Source organism: Ixodes scapularis, unplaced genomic scaffold (assembly GCF_016920785.2).
Source record: "Ixodes scapularis isolate PalLabHiFi unplaced genomic scaffold, ASM1692078v2 PGA_scaffold1__304_contigs__length_218370807, whole genome shotgun sequence".
Classification (NCBI taxonomy): domain Eukaryota; kingdom Metazoa; phylum Arthropoda; class Arachnida; order Ixodida; family Ixodidae; genus Ixodes; species Ixodes scapularis.
In genome coordinates this window covers 99014358-99030788 of record NW_024609846.1, presented here as the reverse complement: position 1 = coordinate 99030788, position 16431 = coordinate 99014358, and the positions used below count along the sequence as shown (strand labels likewise).

At 45.1% G+C, this 16431-nt stretch overlaps 2 protein-coding genes across 3 annotated transcripts in view; one reads left to right on the top strand and one right to left on the bottom strand.

The window, feature by feature from the left end:
• Positions 1-14457, top strand: part of LOC8031108 (vacuole membrane protein 1) — a 37520-nt gene extending 23063 nt beyond the window's left edge. The window contains exons 11-12 of one of the 2 annotated variants that reach the window (XM_002404356.5): positions 3550-3652; positions 11805-14457. In XM_002404356.5, the coding sequence (XP_002404400.1) occupies positions 3550-3652; positions 11805-11972 (271 nt within the window). In that variant the 3' untranslated portion in view covers positions 11973-14457. The remainder of the gene's footprint in view (positions 1-3549; positions 3653-11804) is intronic. The other variant, XM_042290861.1, reaches the window with a different exon arrangement.
• Positions 14404-15867, bottom strand: LOC8031120. Its single transcript, XM_002404357.5, has one exon. The coding sequence runs from the start codon at positions 15638-15640 to the stop codon at positions 14792-14794; it is 849 nt and encodes a 282-aa protein (XP_002404401.3). The 5' UTR covers positions 15641-15867; the 3' UTR covers positions 14404-14791.
• Positions 15868-16431: the final 564 nt, after the last annotated feature.

Here is a 16431-nt window from a genome sequence, read left to right as displayed (position 1 = left end):
TATAAAAAACCACGTTGCAAGCTGGTCGTCTATCCAAAAGAGGCGAAACACCAAGTGTATTCAATAGACGCAAGTATTCATAGAAAAACTCTCCGTCCAATGTGACAACCATAGATAATTCTCAGAAATCATCGCTGTACACACTCTAACCTTAGCATCTCACTGACTCCCAGGGAATTCCACACAGTAGAAGAAAAGTTCAACATTGATGAAACTAATGACCGAATTAGGTGCGTTATGCAGGTGTAACTGCAGAAATTATGGGCGATGCATGCAGCCGTGAGTCAATGAAAACACCAAGGTCACATACAACTGAAGATCTTGCATTGTTTGGGTCGTGCAATTGTTTAGGGATCAGCAATAAGATTTGCCTTAGAGGAGAAAGATACAACCTTAGTTTTGGTGGGGTTTAAAACGAGCGAGTTTGTACAACACTACAGGCAAACGCATCAACATTGTTTTGTAATAGTTCACAGTCAGCACTTTCACGGATACTACGATAAATTTTCACGTCGTTGGCAAACTAGCATCTCTGAGTTACTGACACTGTCACTGGAACTCCGAGAGTAGCCCAAGCTAGATTCAACATCCAAAACAAAAATGCTATTTATAAAAAATAAAAAAATCACTGAACCAATTTTGAATAACCAATGTGACTGCGCAAAATATTGACTATTGTGCTAGATTGTGTACTATTTTTCTTGATATTATTAGCGCTTTTCTTTGGACGGATGTCGTAGCGGTCACAGCCGGCTTTAGTTTGCACTTGCTGCTCTTGAAGCTGTTCCAGCTGCTGAAGGATACTTAACTCGCAGCACGCGGCTATAAAGTATTCCGAGCAGAAGTGAAAATGTTTTACGTGACACTAGTTCTCTCAGCACACAGCTTGCGCAAAAGCACCTTGACGTGGCTAGCCTCAATTGCTGCCAGGGAACACATTTTGTTTTTCTCTCACGAAAACAAGGATAAAAAAGAAGCTTTTTTCCGGCACTATTTCTACAATCTATCGCGGAGCATAGATTGCTACCCGTTGCAAAGGAACTTTCAACCTTGAAGCTGCGAAAAAATAATCTTGATCGCTGGCGCCCGGAAAGCCACTTCGTGGCTGCTGGAGTCGCTTGTCTGCCTGCACATTCGTGACATACGCGGGTAGGGAAAAATAGGGATTTTTCATTGTTGCCAGTAGAGAGTTGCCTCCTGGAACCCTCGTGGCCGACGTAACTTGAAAATTCAATAACTTCATGGAAAATTTTTATTTTTATAAAATGTTTTGGTTATTCATTGTCGGAATTCGCGTACCGCCGCCAATTCGCCATTTCCCATGTGGTTCGTCAACAACCCAAGTCCATCCTGGTTCTTTCACGGGAGCGGGATTCTGCTCCCCGTTTATTGGTACATAAAACACAACGCTCAATCTAAACTACAAATACACGCGACATTACACAAATGTTTACAAACTCATGTTAAGCCCAAAGCTAAACACAAAGAGGGCCCCCAGGCCTCGTGTCCCGCGATTACCCTAGATCCGGTCGCCACACACTTGCCTGGGCTCGGTAGCGTCCGTAGTTCTAAAAGGCTCTTCGCCCCCTGGTCCATTGAGTATATCTCGATCGATGGGCGAGAAGGTTTCTCCTTGCCCGCCTGGGGCACCTGCAGCACCATCCAGTGGCTAGGAGAGAAAGTGGCACGTCGGGAGCCGTATTCGAGATGCAGATTGACCCCACGGCGACGCGACCATGTGATCGTTTCTGAGGCGAGGCAACTATGTCAGAGTGGTTTGATGGCTGCCTGCGTGAATGCACAGTGCGCCATACCGTTGAAAAAGGGTGATTGATGTGGTCTGCAAATTTCCAGCCAAATCGAAGTCGACCAAAAAATTGGCGGAGTTCCACTTTAAAAGCTGCGCTAAAAAAAAGTGATTCAAAAATATTAATTTAGATTTATTTGATTTATACGAAAATTAACTTAAAGCAGGCTGGTAAAAATGAAATGAAAAATACAAAATAAACATGTAGAGACAGAGGCAGACAGTACAGTTCTTTCAACTACGTACCATATTTACTCGCAGAATGAACACACTTTTTTCCTGAAAAATCGATGCAAAGTTGGGGGGGGGGGGGGGGGGGGCATTCATTACGCGCAAAGTAAAACTTTTGCGTCTGTATTTATTTACTCGCATAATGAACGACCTTTTATCCTGATCTGAAAAATCGAGGTAACTTCTTATCTCTTTGCGCGCGGCGCGCGCGACCGGGTAACCAAACTGCCCTGTGCAAAAAAAAAAGAAGGAAAAGCTCCTCTTTGTCTTTTTTTCTCTTAGTTCCGTGGGTTTTTTTTTTTTTTTTGCGGCTTTTTGTAAGCTGTTTTGTTTGCTTAGGCGTTGCTGAGGCGTTGCTGAGGCGAGGGCTTCTCCGCTTATCTTTCTTATCTCCTTGCCGCCTGTGCGACCCCAAAATCCAAACTGAGCTGTAACAAAAAAAAACAAAAAAAAAAAGGTTTTTTTTTTTTTTTTGCTTTGGTTGGATTTTTTTAAAAATTTTTTTAACCCCTTTTGCATGGCGTTTTCTTCGCCCACGCTGCCCATGCATTCCCGACCTCGCTGCACCAATATAGAAAAGTGCATTCATTTCACACGCCGGGGTCAAGGTTTTGAAGTCCGAGTTGGAGGTGCGTTTAATACGTGAGTGAAAAAAGAAGTCAAAATTTTGAGAGCCGACTTGGGGGGTGCGTTCATTAGCCGAGTGCGTTCATGGTGCGAGTAAATAGGATAGCAACCAACATTTAATGATGCCACCGTTAGTGCATCAGCCCTTCCTTCCCTGACCCTAATTTCCCTCGGAAAATGAAGAAAACTTTTGGGGAAAAAAAAAGAAGAAACCCGGGAGAAAGAAGAGTCCGCAGTCAGCTCACTTCGATTCCGTAATGCTCCTTTTTCTTTACCTATTTTCTTTTTTTCTCTTTCCTTAACAGCAACATTACCTTGACAGCTCCTTTACATTCTTCCTTTTTTCTCTTTTTAAATGGACTCTTCCTTCTCCCATGTTTCTTACTTTTTTTCCAAAAGTTTTTTTCTTTGTCCGAGGAATTTTAGTGTCAGGGAAGGGAAGGGGCTGGCACATTTGGGGTGGCATCATCAAATGTTGGTTACTAGTTTTTGCATTATGATTTTCTTACGTTGGTCCGCTTACGTAGCTGACTGACGAAGGGGAAGGTTGAAAATAAAGCCAAACATTCTGGTTTGCACAGAGAAGCACTGCCTTTTGGTCGTGTTCATTAGGTATAAATATTACTTGATTTTTGTTTTTTTATATATATATATACAAGACAAACATTCACATAGCAAAAAATCATAAACAAGTAGTAAAAAAAAAGATTCAAAATTATTTTTGCAGGGAAAGTTTGATTGAAATCTTTATTGTAAAACAAGTGTGACATAAATCATGATTTAAATCACGATTTACATCATCTTGATTTTGTTCTCCAGTCTGCAAGGAACCCAGTTTGAGAGCCCACGGCACAGGTGATTCATTGTCGTGTGGTGTTTCCTAGGTACATCCCGTATGTGGGCAAGTTCCTGCAAGCCCCGTTCAAGGAGTTCCTTGCCAAGCAGAAGGCCAAGCTGCACCGCAAAGTGGGCGCAGAAGTGCCGCAGGTGAGAGCCTGTCCATCGTGTCTGGCAGCCTCAATGTCTCAAAAATCTTTTCCTTTTTTTTTGGGGGGGGGGGGGGGGGGGGGGAGAAGAGGGAAGGAAGGGGGAGGGAAGAGGAGAGGAGAGAAGGAAAAGGGGGGAAGTTCTTGATTTATTTTGTTTTTATTTTTTTGCATTGGTGATCATTCAAAACGAAGGGTTAAGTCAACACAGTCCACTCCAGCCCAATCGCACAACTATGGGGTGCAATTGCACTACCACACAGCATATCTAAACCAGCAGACGGCGGGACTGAGCCCGAGATCTCCGGGCTCTGCAGCAGGAGCTTTTGAAGTGCACCTGAAGTGCACTACATTTCGTTTCACCTGAAGTCAGAGCTGAGGGGGGCCAGTCAAGCAGCGCGAGACGGGCTACCTCATGGTATTCGTCTTCTTTCCACGGATTTATTGTCCCTGGCTAAACCAATGAAACTCTGTGGATCCATCCTGACTGCGGACTTTTAGACTGTGCACGTGTGTTTTGTATCTTTAGTCATTAAGTGCGCCATGACTTAGGTGGAACGAAGTATAGTGCGCTAGGCCAATAATCCTGGTCGTGCTACTTGGCATGCACGCTCGACCAATGGAGACGAAAGTGCTCGATTGAACCTGAAGTCCTGGTTTTGGTTTCTAAGAAATTTTTAGTGTTATAGATAACTTCATAACCTTTTTTCTTGGAAATTACTCTTAGCATACATACTTAAACAAAACAACTGCCTGTCTCTTGTATTTTCCAAAGGCCCTCTAAATGTATAGCATTTATAGGTCCTCTGTGTTATTCTGTCACCCGATGTCACGTAGTCAAGTGAGTCTGAGACGGGGGCATTACCACGTCGCGTGACGTCAAGATGTCCCTTGACATTACCCGACCATCAGAAAAGCATGTGGTCAGGTTACTGTGTTGTGATGTTCAGAGCGCCGAATTAGAACTGAACCGAACCGAAATCTTCGCCACCATCTTTAAACTCGGCCAGAACGGTTGTAAGAAAATATAACAGTAACCGATTCAAAACGGGTCCTTGTATTTTTTTTTATCGTTTTTAGTATTACCAAATGAATATTTAAGAGTAAAAAATTGGCAGCCGTATTTCTATGTATTGATCAAATCGTCATATACAACATTGCAATGCGTGAGAAATTGTGGGGTTTCGTGGCACTGTTGTATTGGCACTAGGGATGCCACGAACCCCCCAAGGTTCGGGTTTTAAAGGTTCGAAATTTTCTAACCTCGCTAAGGTTTGAATTTTAAAAGTACGCAACTTTAGAACCCCGCTGAAGTTTGATTTCGAATAATTTGAAAATGTTGCGGTTTCTGAAAGTTTCTGAAAGAAAGACCTCACATCGCCTGAAATCTATTGCGCTCGGCTTCAACACCAACGTTGTATTTTCCTGCAAGTTCAAATTAGCTTCTATTTGTAGAAAGGTCAACAACCCCGGTCCAGCGCCCCCATGCCAGAAAAAGCACCAGACCAATTATGTAACCTGCTGCAAAGAGTGCGTGTATTCGATTCCCATGTCCTGCGGTGCTAAATACATCGGACAGACAGGCCGATGCCTAAACGATCGGGTGAGGGAACATGCAAACGAGATCAAGAAAGCCGCCTCCGACACTTCGGAGATTTGTTACCACCCGATTGCCAAACACACCTCTGAGTGCAGCGAACCCTGTTCGGCCGACCTTCCCTCGACCACCAGGATTGGAGGTCACGCCTCAAGATACGGACGAGAGATCATGGAGGCCTTCGCCATGCACTACAGTCGCAGCAACTTCGGATCCCCGTCCATAGACTTATCCAGGAGGGAGATAAACTTCCTGGGGCCAGAGCTGACGTCCCTCGTTTCAGCGGCTCCGAGCGATTAGATATCTACCCCACGGGATCGTCCCTCATTTCCCTGGCTCTACACTCTCTCCCATCGCTTTCCCACTTTCCAGTGTAGCGTCTTTCACCCTCCCCTCCTTCACCTATATATGCAAACTTCGGGTCAATAAATGTTGTTGCTAGTTGGAAGTCTTCGTTGTCCGTCCCCCCTTTCTATGTATCTTCCTCATGTCTAATTGAGTTGGAACATATCAAATTTTTTGACAGGTGGTTTAAAATATTTGAATATTTAGAATTCATTTAAGATTCAAGTTCGAAAAATTTGAATATTTCCAATTTTTTCTAGGTACAAGTTAGGAAAGTTAGAAAGTTTTGATTTTAAGTTCCAAGTCTGAATTCCACAGATGAAAGTCAAATTCCGCAGTTTTAAACTAAGTTTTTACTGCCGAGCTGGTAAGGGCTAGTTTCTCCAGTTTTGTGTTCGTCACCAAATGAATGTTGACACAAAACTCAGGACAGCCACGGCTAGCGACGGCGGCAGCCTTGCCAGCCTTTCCACTCTGGTTTTCACTGGAGTGGAAAGGCGTCTTTTAGGCTTCTTGGCGTCGTCCTAGGGGTCGTCCTTGACATCGTCCGATAGGTTGTCCTCGAGGTCGTCCTAAAAGTCGTTTTTGAGGTTGTACTCGAGGTCGTCCTAGGAGTCGTTTTTGAGGTTGTCCTCGAGGTCATCCTAAAGTCATTTTTGAGGTTGTCCTCGAGGTTGTCCTAAAGTCATTTTTGAGGTTGTCCTCGAGGTCGTCTTAAAGTCATTTTTGAGGTTGTCCTCAAGGTCGTCCTAAAAGTCATTTTTGAGGTTGTCCTCGAGGTCGTCCTAAAAGTCGTTTTTGAGGTTGTACTCGAGGTCGTCCTAGGAGTCGTCCCCGAGGTCATCCTAGACGTCTTCCCTAAGCTCGTCCCAGGCGTCGTCTTGGAGGTTGTCCCTGATGTCATCCTAGGCGTTGTCCTAAAGTCGTTCTTGAGGTCATCCTAAACGTCGTCCTCTAGGCGTCGTCCAAGAAGTCGTCCTTGAGGTCGTCCCACCATAGTACAGCCTCGCTGGTCTTCCTTCTTCACCAGAGTGGAAAGGCTGAAAGTTTATGAATTCATCTAAAAAAATCGCAAAATGTGCCACAAATTTTACAAAAAACGTTGCCCAGACTATTATGAACTTACTCCGGCTCACTTGCACCCTCACGTTTTGTTTGTTAATACTACTTCCTTCTCGGTGCTGTGGTACTGACAGTACTGTGTTGTGAACATACTGTGTTGTAAGGGTTCTTCTGTCCCGCATCTTTGGCACAAACCAGAAAGCGTAGCCCCTGTAGCGTCTACTTTCGGTTCGTTTCTGAACTCCGCAACTCCCAGCAGCCGAATGATCATCGACTACCGAGAAGCATACATTGTTAAAACTACTACAGCCCCGGAAACAACTTTGTTCGCAAAAACGCTCTGGCCAGAAAACGCGTTTTTGTGATTCCAGACTCACGCCGCTCCTCATGATGCTGGACCAGGCAAGAATAGTTTGTCTCTCAAATAGATGGCTTGCACTGAGCACAAACCTTCTGCAGCATGCATTTTGCGACACTGGATTTTATTTTCTCAGCAAGAACAAATTGCAGTTACCACCAGCATATAATGGGATTATGTTACATACAAACCTTGTTAAACAGTTCAGTTTTTTTGAGAAATGTGATGTTCACAACAGTAGCAAAAGTAGATGTCCAAATTGTAAAGTTAGCAGTCTCGCTATGACAGACGGCAGCCTAATAGAATGTTAGAGCGCATGACTGTAAAGCAGAAAGTTGTAAAGTGTGGGCCCAAAACGAGTGCACATAAAACCAAACAGAACGTTAGCCTCCCGATGTGGTATTTTGCAAAGTTTCAAGCTTGTGCAAGCTGATGCCTAAATGGGATTTATGTTAGGATTATAAGAATCGTCATCTCTCCTTCACACTATTTTTGTGTAATTAGGAATATCATTACATTTCTACATATTTATTTTTGCGGCATTGTGTTTCGGATTCTTTTGAAGAATAGCACTTATTATCTCTCTTTCTGCACATTTTGTGTATTTGCCTTCAGATCTATCATGTGAGCACAAAGTCCTTTTCGGCATACCCCAAGATATGGAGTTTCACACTGTTAAACAGCTAACGAAAAAGCATGTTTCCGCAAACTTAATGTACCCCTAAAAAAAAAAATAAAAGAATTATAAGCAGTTTGGTTGGGACATGCATGTCAAAAGTAAATTTTAAGCAAAAAAAAAAAATTTTTAGAGCAATATTGATGGCGAGAGATTTATTTTAAATTCTGTGCGCAAAGTCCATGACGTCACGAGTCATTCCGGAATTACCATCTCGGTCGTGAAAGCGAAGTCCACCTCTCCTTCACGCGCCCGAAATGTCGAGAGAGAAAACAAGTGGAAAGGAGGTGACTGCCAACTAAATCGCGTCTCACGCCAACAATATTGCTCTAAAAAAAAATTTTTTTGCGTTTAATTAACTTTTTGACACGCATGTCCCAACCGGACTGTTTAAAAATAACATTTTTTTTTTTCTTTTCAGGGGCCCTTTAAACAGCTGGCATATTTTTGAGTAGCGTCCCCCCGTGTCGGTCTCTAGCGGTTATGTGAACTTCAGTGCAGCTAAATTTATTGATGATAATAAAAATATATTTAATTACTGACCGATGATTTGACAATATAAATGAAGGGCCGATCACCTTAAAGATACATACATCATAAGTAAATGGACGCTCAAATTATCTGGAAGATGCTCTGCAAATATTTTCAGGCATTCTTATCATCGATAGGCTCGTATGTAAGCGATTTGGAAGTGCCTTAATGTCTTAAAAAATATTTTATTTTAAAGCTGATTTAAATAACTATGTTTCCCTGACACACACAACTTCTCAAACATAGAGAAGTCTGTTATTGCCTCTTATATGTTATGAATAGCAATTTAACGTGTCTGTGGACTGGGCAAAAAACAAAGTACACAGGGGTGCGTGGCGGAACTATGATGATTACGCACGCAGACCGTCGGAAACTGACTAATCGTCAATTAGCAAGGGCGATGCTTAATTGCAAATTGAATTGACCGGCATCTTGTCGAGAATAAACCTTAAAGGGCAAATCCGCTCAATTTCGAAAATTTCGAGATTGTGGCCGATTTTGCTTTGGGAAGCACTCAAAAACAATCCCCAATTCTTTGTTTCGCGAAAAATAAAATATTTTTCGTGCAATTTTACTCTAGCCATGATCACAAACCGAAAGTGAAACGGTGGCAAAGACGGACAACATTGTATCTTCGGCATCACTAAGCATGTAGTCCCACGTGATATACACCAACTCATGTTTACAAACAAACCGGAGCGTCCCTAGCGGACGCCACCGGCGCCGCGCATGCGTGATGGGGGTGTGGGCAAGAAGCCCGCCGTCGCCCATAAGCAAACCATTGAAATGCAATGTTGTCGGCGTCGGTGTGAGTCCCCCTGCTTTTTTTTGCGTTCGAATTGTTGATTCTACGTCTTCCTTGCGATGTCTGACTACTTGAGTGGCGTCAGCGAAATTACCCAGGCTCGTTACACCGCGAAACTTCGCGTGAATAATGTGACATGCTGGCGATTCATTCCGCGTGGACGCCGCAGTGTATACGCTAAAACCTGATCCGCATGACGAGATTTCACTCGCAATTTTCAGTCGCGACGCCGCTCGGGCTGCAAAAGCGTGAACCGTAGCTGAGATAATCGACGTCGATACTGAAAATCGCAAGCAGAATCGGACCAAGTCAATTAGGCATACCAAGTCAGTGATGATCACTCGTAACAATGATCAACATCTGCTTGTATTTACTGTTTACATCGAGCCTGGTTACCAACCTTCAAACTTAAGTCTTTTGAGACCTGCGCTTACTTCGTATAGCAAGTACCGGGCCAACGTTTAATCCACGGGCCGGCGTCGTGTAAGAGAGCAGACGACAAGCAGAAATGTTTGAAAGAGCAGACGACAGTTCGAACGATCAGGCGGCCGTTTGAACTTGAAGACGCACTGAACGTAGTCAGCAGGTGGTCCGCACAACTTGATGGTTTTTAGGCGTTCATGTTGGAATAAAACAAATAAATCTGATGACCACAAGTATCCGTGAATTTAACTCGAAGTGCTTCCCGCCAAAGCAATCGTTGTCCGACGGCGTCTGCTTTTCCCTTTCCCGGCACATATCCAGATTTTCGGACCAACCGAGCACGTGAAAACTGACCTTCGAACGTTTCCCGCCTCTTTTGTTACGGCCCCAGTCCCGGCGTTTTGACGAGAAGGCAGGTTTTTGGCTGGTTCCCTTCAAAACAACGCAAGAATACACGTCTGGCATGGGGACTTCTGCCCACAGCCCCAGACCGGAAGTGCGTCCGACGCGCCACCACCGCGCCGTGACGTCACAGAGATGAGTTGGTGTATACAAGGGTTCACGTGATCTATCACGCGGACATGCGCTTCGCAGTCATCGTCGCGTAGTCTGCAAAGCACGTGCAATCGCACGTCAATACGCACTGAACACACGCCGCGCTTGACAAGGCGATGGGCCTATCAGTAGGGTATCAATAGTCGAGCGCCGAGCCAGCCGAGCGCGTCGTTCACGTCTCTCACGGCGCTGACGCCACCCGTGCTCCCCCCCCCCCCCCCCCCCCCCCAAAAAAAAAAAGAAATTGAAAAAAAAATTTGTACATGCTTGATGACGTCACGGACGTGCCGGGAGAAGGAATTTGGAGGAAGCGGAAATGCAGCCAGGCAGTGTTGTCTGGCCCACACGCCTCATCCAAAACCAGCGGATTCGTGCTTGTCAAACTTTGACAGCGATTTTAATGAACTTCTAGGCGGAATTCCTTCGTAATATTTGCCATGTGGTCTTTGTAGATGATAACAAACGCAACTGTAGAGTTTTGCACTACTAGAAAAGAAGCGGAGTGGCCCTTTAACAACCAGGCTATGTCAGTTTATGCTTAATAAGAGAATGTTCACTTGGGCATGGCCAGATTTGATCTGAATTTGAAGGTGGAATAGATTAGAGTGAACAATTTTGATCACTTCTCTTGCATGATTCTTTGCCTGCATCATGGTGCTAAGTGCAAACATTGTTTGTTAGGAAAACAAGCATTCCGATTGCTGCTCAGTCGTTCTGTAAAAAGTAGACTGAAAGTGCTTCTCCTAAACTCCAATAATTTTGCAAATATTATAGCTTTTAGCTCAGTTGCGATGTCATCATATATATTGTGAAACATATTTTTTAAACTATATTTCACAATATAATCGGCGACGGGGTGCCCATTCCATGATTTTATGCTCAGTAATTAATTCCTTAGTTCAAGAGCACAACTGCGATGAAACATTTAATACTGCGACGCAAAGTTGTATGAATTGCAGGTTATTTAATCGACCTACCCCACTTCATGACCACCTTTCGATTCAGGTAAAATATATGCGATTGACTTAAACGAATGGATGTTGAGCCGCATAAACACACCATTTTGTATGTTAATCTAGATTTCCTCTTACTGTTGCATCGAAATTAAGCGACGCAATTTCTTATTTTTGGTGGCTCAAAATAAAAGTGGATTGTATGAACGATAAAAAGCTATACATATGCAGTTACTCGTTTCACGGTGGAAATAGTGCCTATAGCCAAAACAACTTGGAAAATGTTTTCTCAATTTAGCAGTGCAAAACTGGTTTGAACCAGTTCGAACCATTATTTTTGCTCCCTGGAACTGAACGGAGGGGCGTGAGCCCAAACTTGAACCAACCAGATCATAGTTTTGATTCGACACTGGTGATGTTGGCTGTCATATGACATGATGTCACAGTACCGCAAATGCTATGTCATGGGACGTTGCAGTGCCACATAACAAACAATGATCCAAGAGTTTCCTCTCCTGGGACTCGTCACTGTTCTAGTGCCACGGCGGACACCAACCGTTGTGATCACCGTGAAGTCATCAGTGTGATGTCATCAGTGCGACGTCGCCATCGAGGCTACATCTCGGGCGCAGACACAAAAGCCCTACGAGCTGACCCTATAAATGCTATGCTTTTAAAATGTGGCAGTGCTTTATTTTAACTTTAACCTCTGATTCCAAGTGCCTCGTATACGGGAGCAAATTATTATTATTTTTTCTTTTATTAGTAGGTTATACAAAGCAAAGTGCCCTCGTATTGGAGCCGTTTCCCTGAATTTTTGCGTCATTGTGTCGATGGTTGTGTTGCAGGAGGGCTCCCTGCTGTCCTGGCTGTTTGAGAAGCTCGTGATGGCCATGGTGGCTTATTTTGTGCTCTCCATCATCAACTCCATGGCCCAGAACTACCACCGCAGACTCTCCAAAGGCCAGAAGGGCCCCCAGGGGCCGGCCATCCTCCACAAGGTGGCCACCAGTTGAGGACCGGCCGTGGTCACGGCGGAACGTGCGGCCTGCGAGGTGGTGCTGTTGTCGGACTTTGGACTCTGTTGTCGCTGCTTTCGTGGATGGGGGGGGGTTGCTCGTGCTATACTCCATTTCCCGATAACGTGGCGAACTGTGGAGGCTGCAGCCTTCGCGACACAATAAGAGCGTGTGAGCAAGGCACGCAACAACACTTCATGGTCGAGGCCACAAAGACCCTGTTACCGTCACGGCAAAAAGTAATTCTAGGATTTTCTCTTTTTAACGACAATTGAATTTGCGCGATTCTATCTTTATTGAGAATATATTAACAGTAAGAAAGAAATATAAAACTGACGCTGCATTCATGTCCGCTTCCGATTTCTTTTTCCTGTGGCGTTGTGGATATTGGCGACTGCAGACATGTAATCGACCACTTCCGCTCAAAACATTGCCCTGGCACTAGCACTCGCCACAGACTCACGGGTAAGTTGAACGTATCGCTGTCTCATGAACTGTTCCCGAAGAGCTCGCTACTCTAGGCGACGGCGATGTTGTGGCGGTGGTCGTTCATCCGAAGTTTGTTGGTTTTGCAGCGGACGACTCTTGGTGAGCAGACGACAGCCAGTTCCTCCGAGCCTCGCATTTGGTTCAGTGACACGCACACTCTCGCGACATTGTGTCATGTGCCTTGCTCCGACGCTCTTATTGGGTCGTGGGGGCCGTAGCCTCCACAGTTCGCCAAGTTATCGTGAAGCGGAGTATCGTAGCGGCATTTTAGTGTCCTCCGAACTTTGAAGGAATCTTTTTTTTTTTTGAAAAGAACCTACTATGCTTTGCTCATTCTCAACAACCCTCCTCTTTTTTTTCTTAGGTCTAAATTTTGTTTGGGAGGAACAGGAGAATGGTTTTGAACGATACATTGGAGGGAGTTTTGTTCACTGCATTTTCTCTTACATTTTTTTGTTTTTGGAAGTGGACATTGTTTTTCTTTTTGTCATACATTTGTTTTATTTTGACTTCAAGATGAACAGAAACTTTTCCTTTTTTTCTTTTACCATCTTTGTACATAGTGTACTTTAACAAATAGAGAAACTGTTGTGCATCACAACACGGTTATGTCTCCTGCTTTGAGTGTCTGTCCATGTGCCTCGTTCCTACGTTTTGCTTCTCACCCAGACTTCACATTGCTTCGGACTGTTGCGTTGCGTGCCTATAATTCAGCTTTCAAGGCCTTGTTCCGGTTTGCATGTTGCGTGCCGGGACGCCTGCCCGTCTGTTATCGGTGCAGCTGTTGATTACGTCTGACCCTGTTCTCCTAGAATAAACTGCTCCAGAAGATAGTGGCCTAAACATAATCTAAAGTGGATGGACTGTTGTGATGAAGACGTTGGCACTCCGGGTAGGCAGAAAAACGGTCCATTGGCTTCTTGTCAAGAATTTTACCGAATAGGTTGCACCTCCGTGCAAAGTTTTAAAACAGCTCGTGCATAATTTCATTTATTTGGGATGCCACTGTAAAGTGTTTTGCCTGAAACAAGTGCATGATGAAGTCTAAGTGTTTGTAATGGCGCAGCCCATGCGGTTATGACATTGCCTTCGACGGAATGTTGGGCGAGCCATTCTTCATAATGACCGTGTGGAAAGTTCGTAGCTCTCCTGCACGAAACAAGTTGCCACATTGGCGGTGCCACCATGTTTGCACTACATGTTGCATCTGCCTCACCTCACGGAGGTCCAGAATGGTTTGCAGCTGCCGCTCACACTGGCAGTTTTGCGAGCTGTCTAGCTCGTGCCGTCCCAGAGACTGCCGTCTCATTGCTAGCTTGGAGTTCTGCTGTTAAAACTGAGGGAACACTTCAAAAACTACAGGAATGATTTCTTTTTCTAATGATGTAGTTTTTTTTTTTTTTTTTTTGCAAGAGTTGTTTGGGACATGATGGCCTCTCCTACCCTGCCCTTTCCTATCACATTCCCTTGTACCTTAGAGAGGAGGGGGCTTCGGTAAAGGCATACGCCGAGAACTTGGGGAGGAGGAGACGAGTGTGCGGGGACATTAGAATGTCAAGTTCTGATTGGAATGATTAGGGGGTAGACCTAAAGCTAGCTGCCTTTGTTTCCACTGCACCCGTCGAATGCATTGAAACGCAGAACTCCGTTGTCTGGCTTTTGCATTCGAATGTGTCGGGTGTAGTGGAGACAAGGGCAGCCAGCTTTAGGTCTACCCACTAATCACTCTGATCAGAACTCGGCGTTCTGACATCCCCGTGCACTCTCGTCTCCTTCTCTCCCTCAGTTTCTCGGCACATTCCGGCGTTCCGAATCGCATGCAAAAGTTGTTCCGCCGGAAGCTGCAAGAGAAGAACGGGGAAAAAAGCAGACTACTGCAACTTGGGGCATTCCCTCTAGACACTTGTTTGTATGGAGTGCAGAGAAATGCACTCCTGACTTGTAAAAACAAAAACAAAAAATATATTTAATAAAAGAGAAATATACACCTTGACAACAGTGTTCATATATGTATTGCACAAAGGTAATGCGGAGTGCATGTTCGTTCTGCCTCTTGCACAGGGGACGCCATGATGTCAGAATGCCGAGCCTTCATTGGCTGCATGGTAAGTAGACCTCGAGGCGTCTAGCATTGAGGTCTACCCACTGTCTTTTCAATCAAGGACAATCGGAGCTCGACGTAATTCTTACGTCACAACTCCTGCTCAAGATGCAGACGACTTGCTCTCCGCTTAGATGGTGCATTCTTGGAATGCTACTGCAGAAGAAGATAACATGCGATAAAACATTCGTCTTAACGTAACAAACGTGCTCTAAGCATATAACGCTCAATAGTAAACGGTGGCGAAGGTAAGCTTCTGCGTGGCGCGAAGTGCCTCCTTGAACTCTAGGAACTGTCCCATGTGGACCGGGGCGAAGCGTTCGACCTTAAACTCCTTGAGCTTCTTGGCACCTTCCGGGTCTTCGTGCATCTCCAGCAGGGCCTCCAGCACAGCCGCCTTAACATCGGCGTCAAGGTCCTTCCGCACTGCGATCGGGTACGGAGGCAGAATGCCCCAGGACTCGATCACGTGGATCTTGTCCCGGTAGCAGGGATTTCGGTCCAGGAACAACGCCAGACAGTTGGCGTCGACGGCCGCCGCGTCCACCTGCTTGTTGAGCACCATGTAGATGGAGTCGATGTGCGACTTGGCCTGGAGCTTGAGGCTGAAGAAGTTGGCCGTTTCTCCTCGTCTCTTAAGTTCCTGCAAGGTCACCTGGTGACCGCTGAAGGACTCGGGTCCCGTGAAGGCCCACTTGCAGCCTCGGAGCTTCTCAAACGTGGTGACATTCGAAGACACCAGATCGGAGTTGATGATGAGGTCCGAATAGTGACCCGGGCTGTCGCCGCCGAGCCGGTGCTTATGGACCGTGGACGCCGGTAAGAGTTCCAGGTTGGACTTGCCGCTGTCGGTAAGGCGTACGAAGGCGATGGCGCTCATGAAGGCGATATCGACCTCCTTTTGGACGAACGGGTCCGGCCGGTCCGCCGGAGGACCGTACCACCGGGACTCGTAAAGCAGCGACGTAGCGAGGTCGAGTTTTCGCTCCAAGTAGTGAAGAATGGACTCGTAGAATTCGACGGGTATTCCTGGGCTGAGGTACGTCGCGGCACGGAGGCTGTTTTGTGGAGCCATGTTCAACGAAGAGGGACCGAGAGACTTGTTATCGGAGTGTCAACACAACATCCGTACCGTTCGTCCGCTAGTACGATGGTACGATTTCACTACAGTGCTTAGTTGCCTAGTGGCTTCGTCTGGCTTCGTTCGTTGTAAAAGCAGTCAGAGACGATGATGAATTATCCGCAGGTGAAAACGTAGCGCTGCGGTTGCAAGAGCATTGTAGGGCTTCCATCGTAAACCGGAGACACGGAAAAATAAAAAAACGGACAAAACAACAACAAGTCAAACAACAATAAAAAAAACGGACAAAACAACAAATTGAGACTTGTTGTTGTTTTGTCCGTTTTTTTATTTTTTCCGTGTCTCCGGTTTACGATGGAAGTTCTTCACCAGCTCGCCTGTGCTTTTACCCTTTCTTTATTGTAGGGCTGCGTTGATGTTTATAAAACAAGGCATTGTCCTATGGACAGACGGGACAGACGTATATTTATTTTCATCTAAAAATTTCTTTGATGCATTCTTTTTAATTTTATCAATGCAAAAGTTAGAATTAAGAATATATTAAAATATAAATTTTTGTATGAATGAATGGATAAGTTCCTAGGGCTAAATGGTTAACAAATTTAACGGAACATTTACAAAATAAAAACTCCTGCCTCAACTCGTGCTTGTTCATCCTCATTTTAACACTGGGAGGAATGGGGGCTAAAGCCTAAAGCACTGGGCTCCGTAAAAATTAACAAGGTTGGTAAAAAAAATGGTTCTACAATAAATGAAAACACAGAAACTAGATGGCGCAAGCTGCC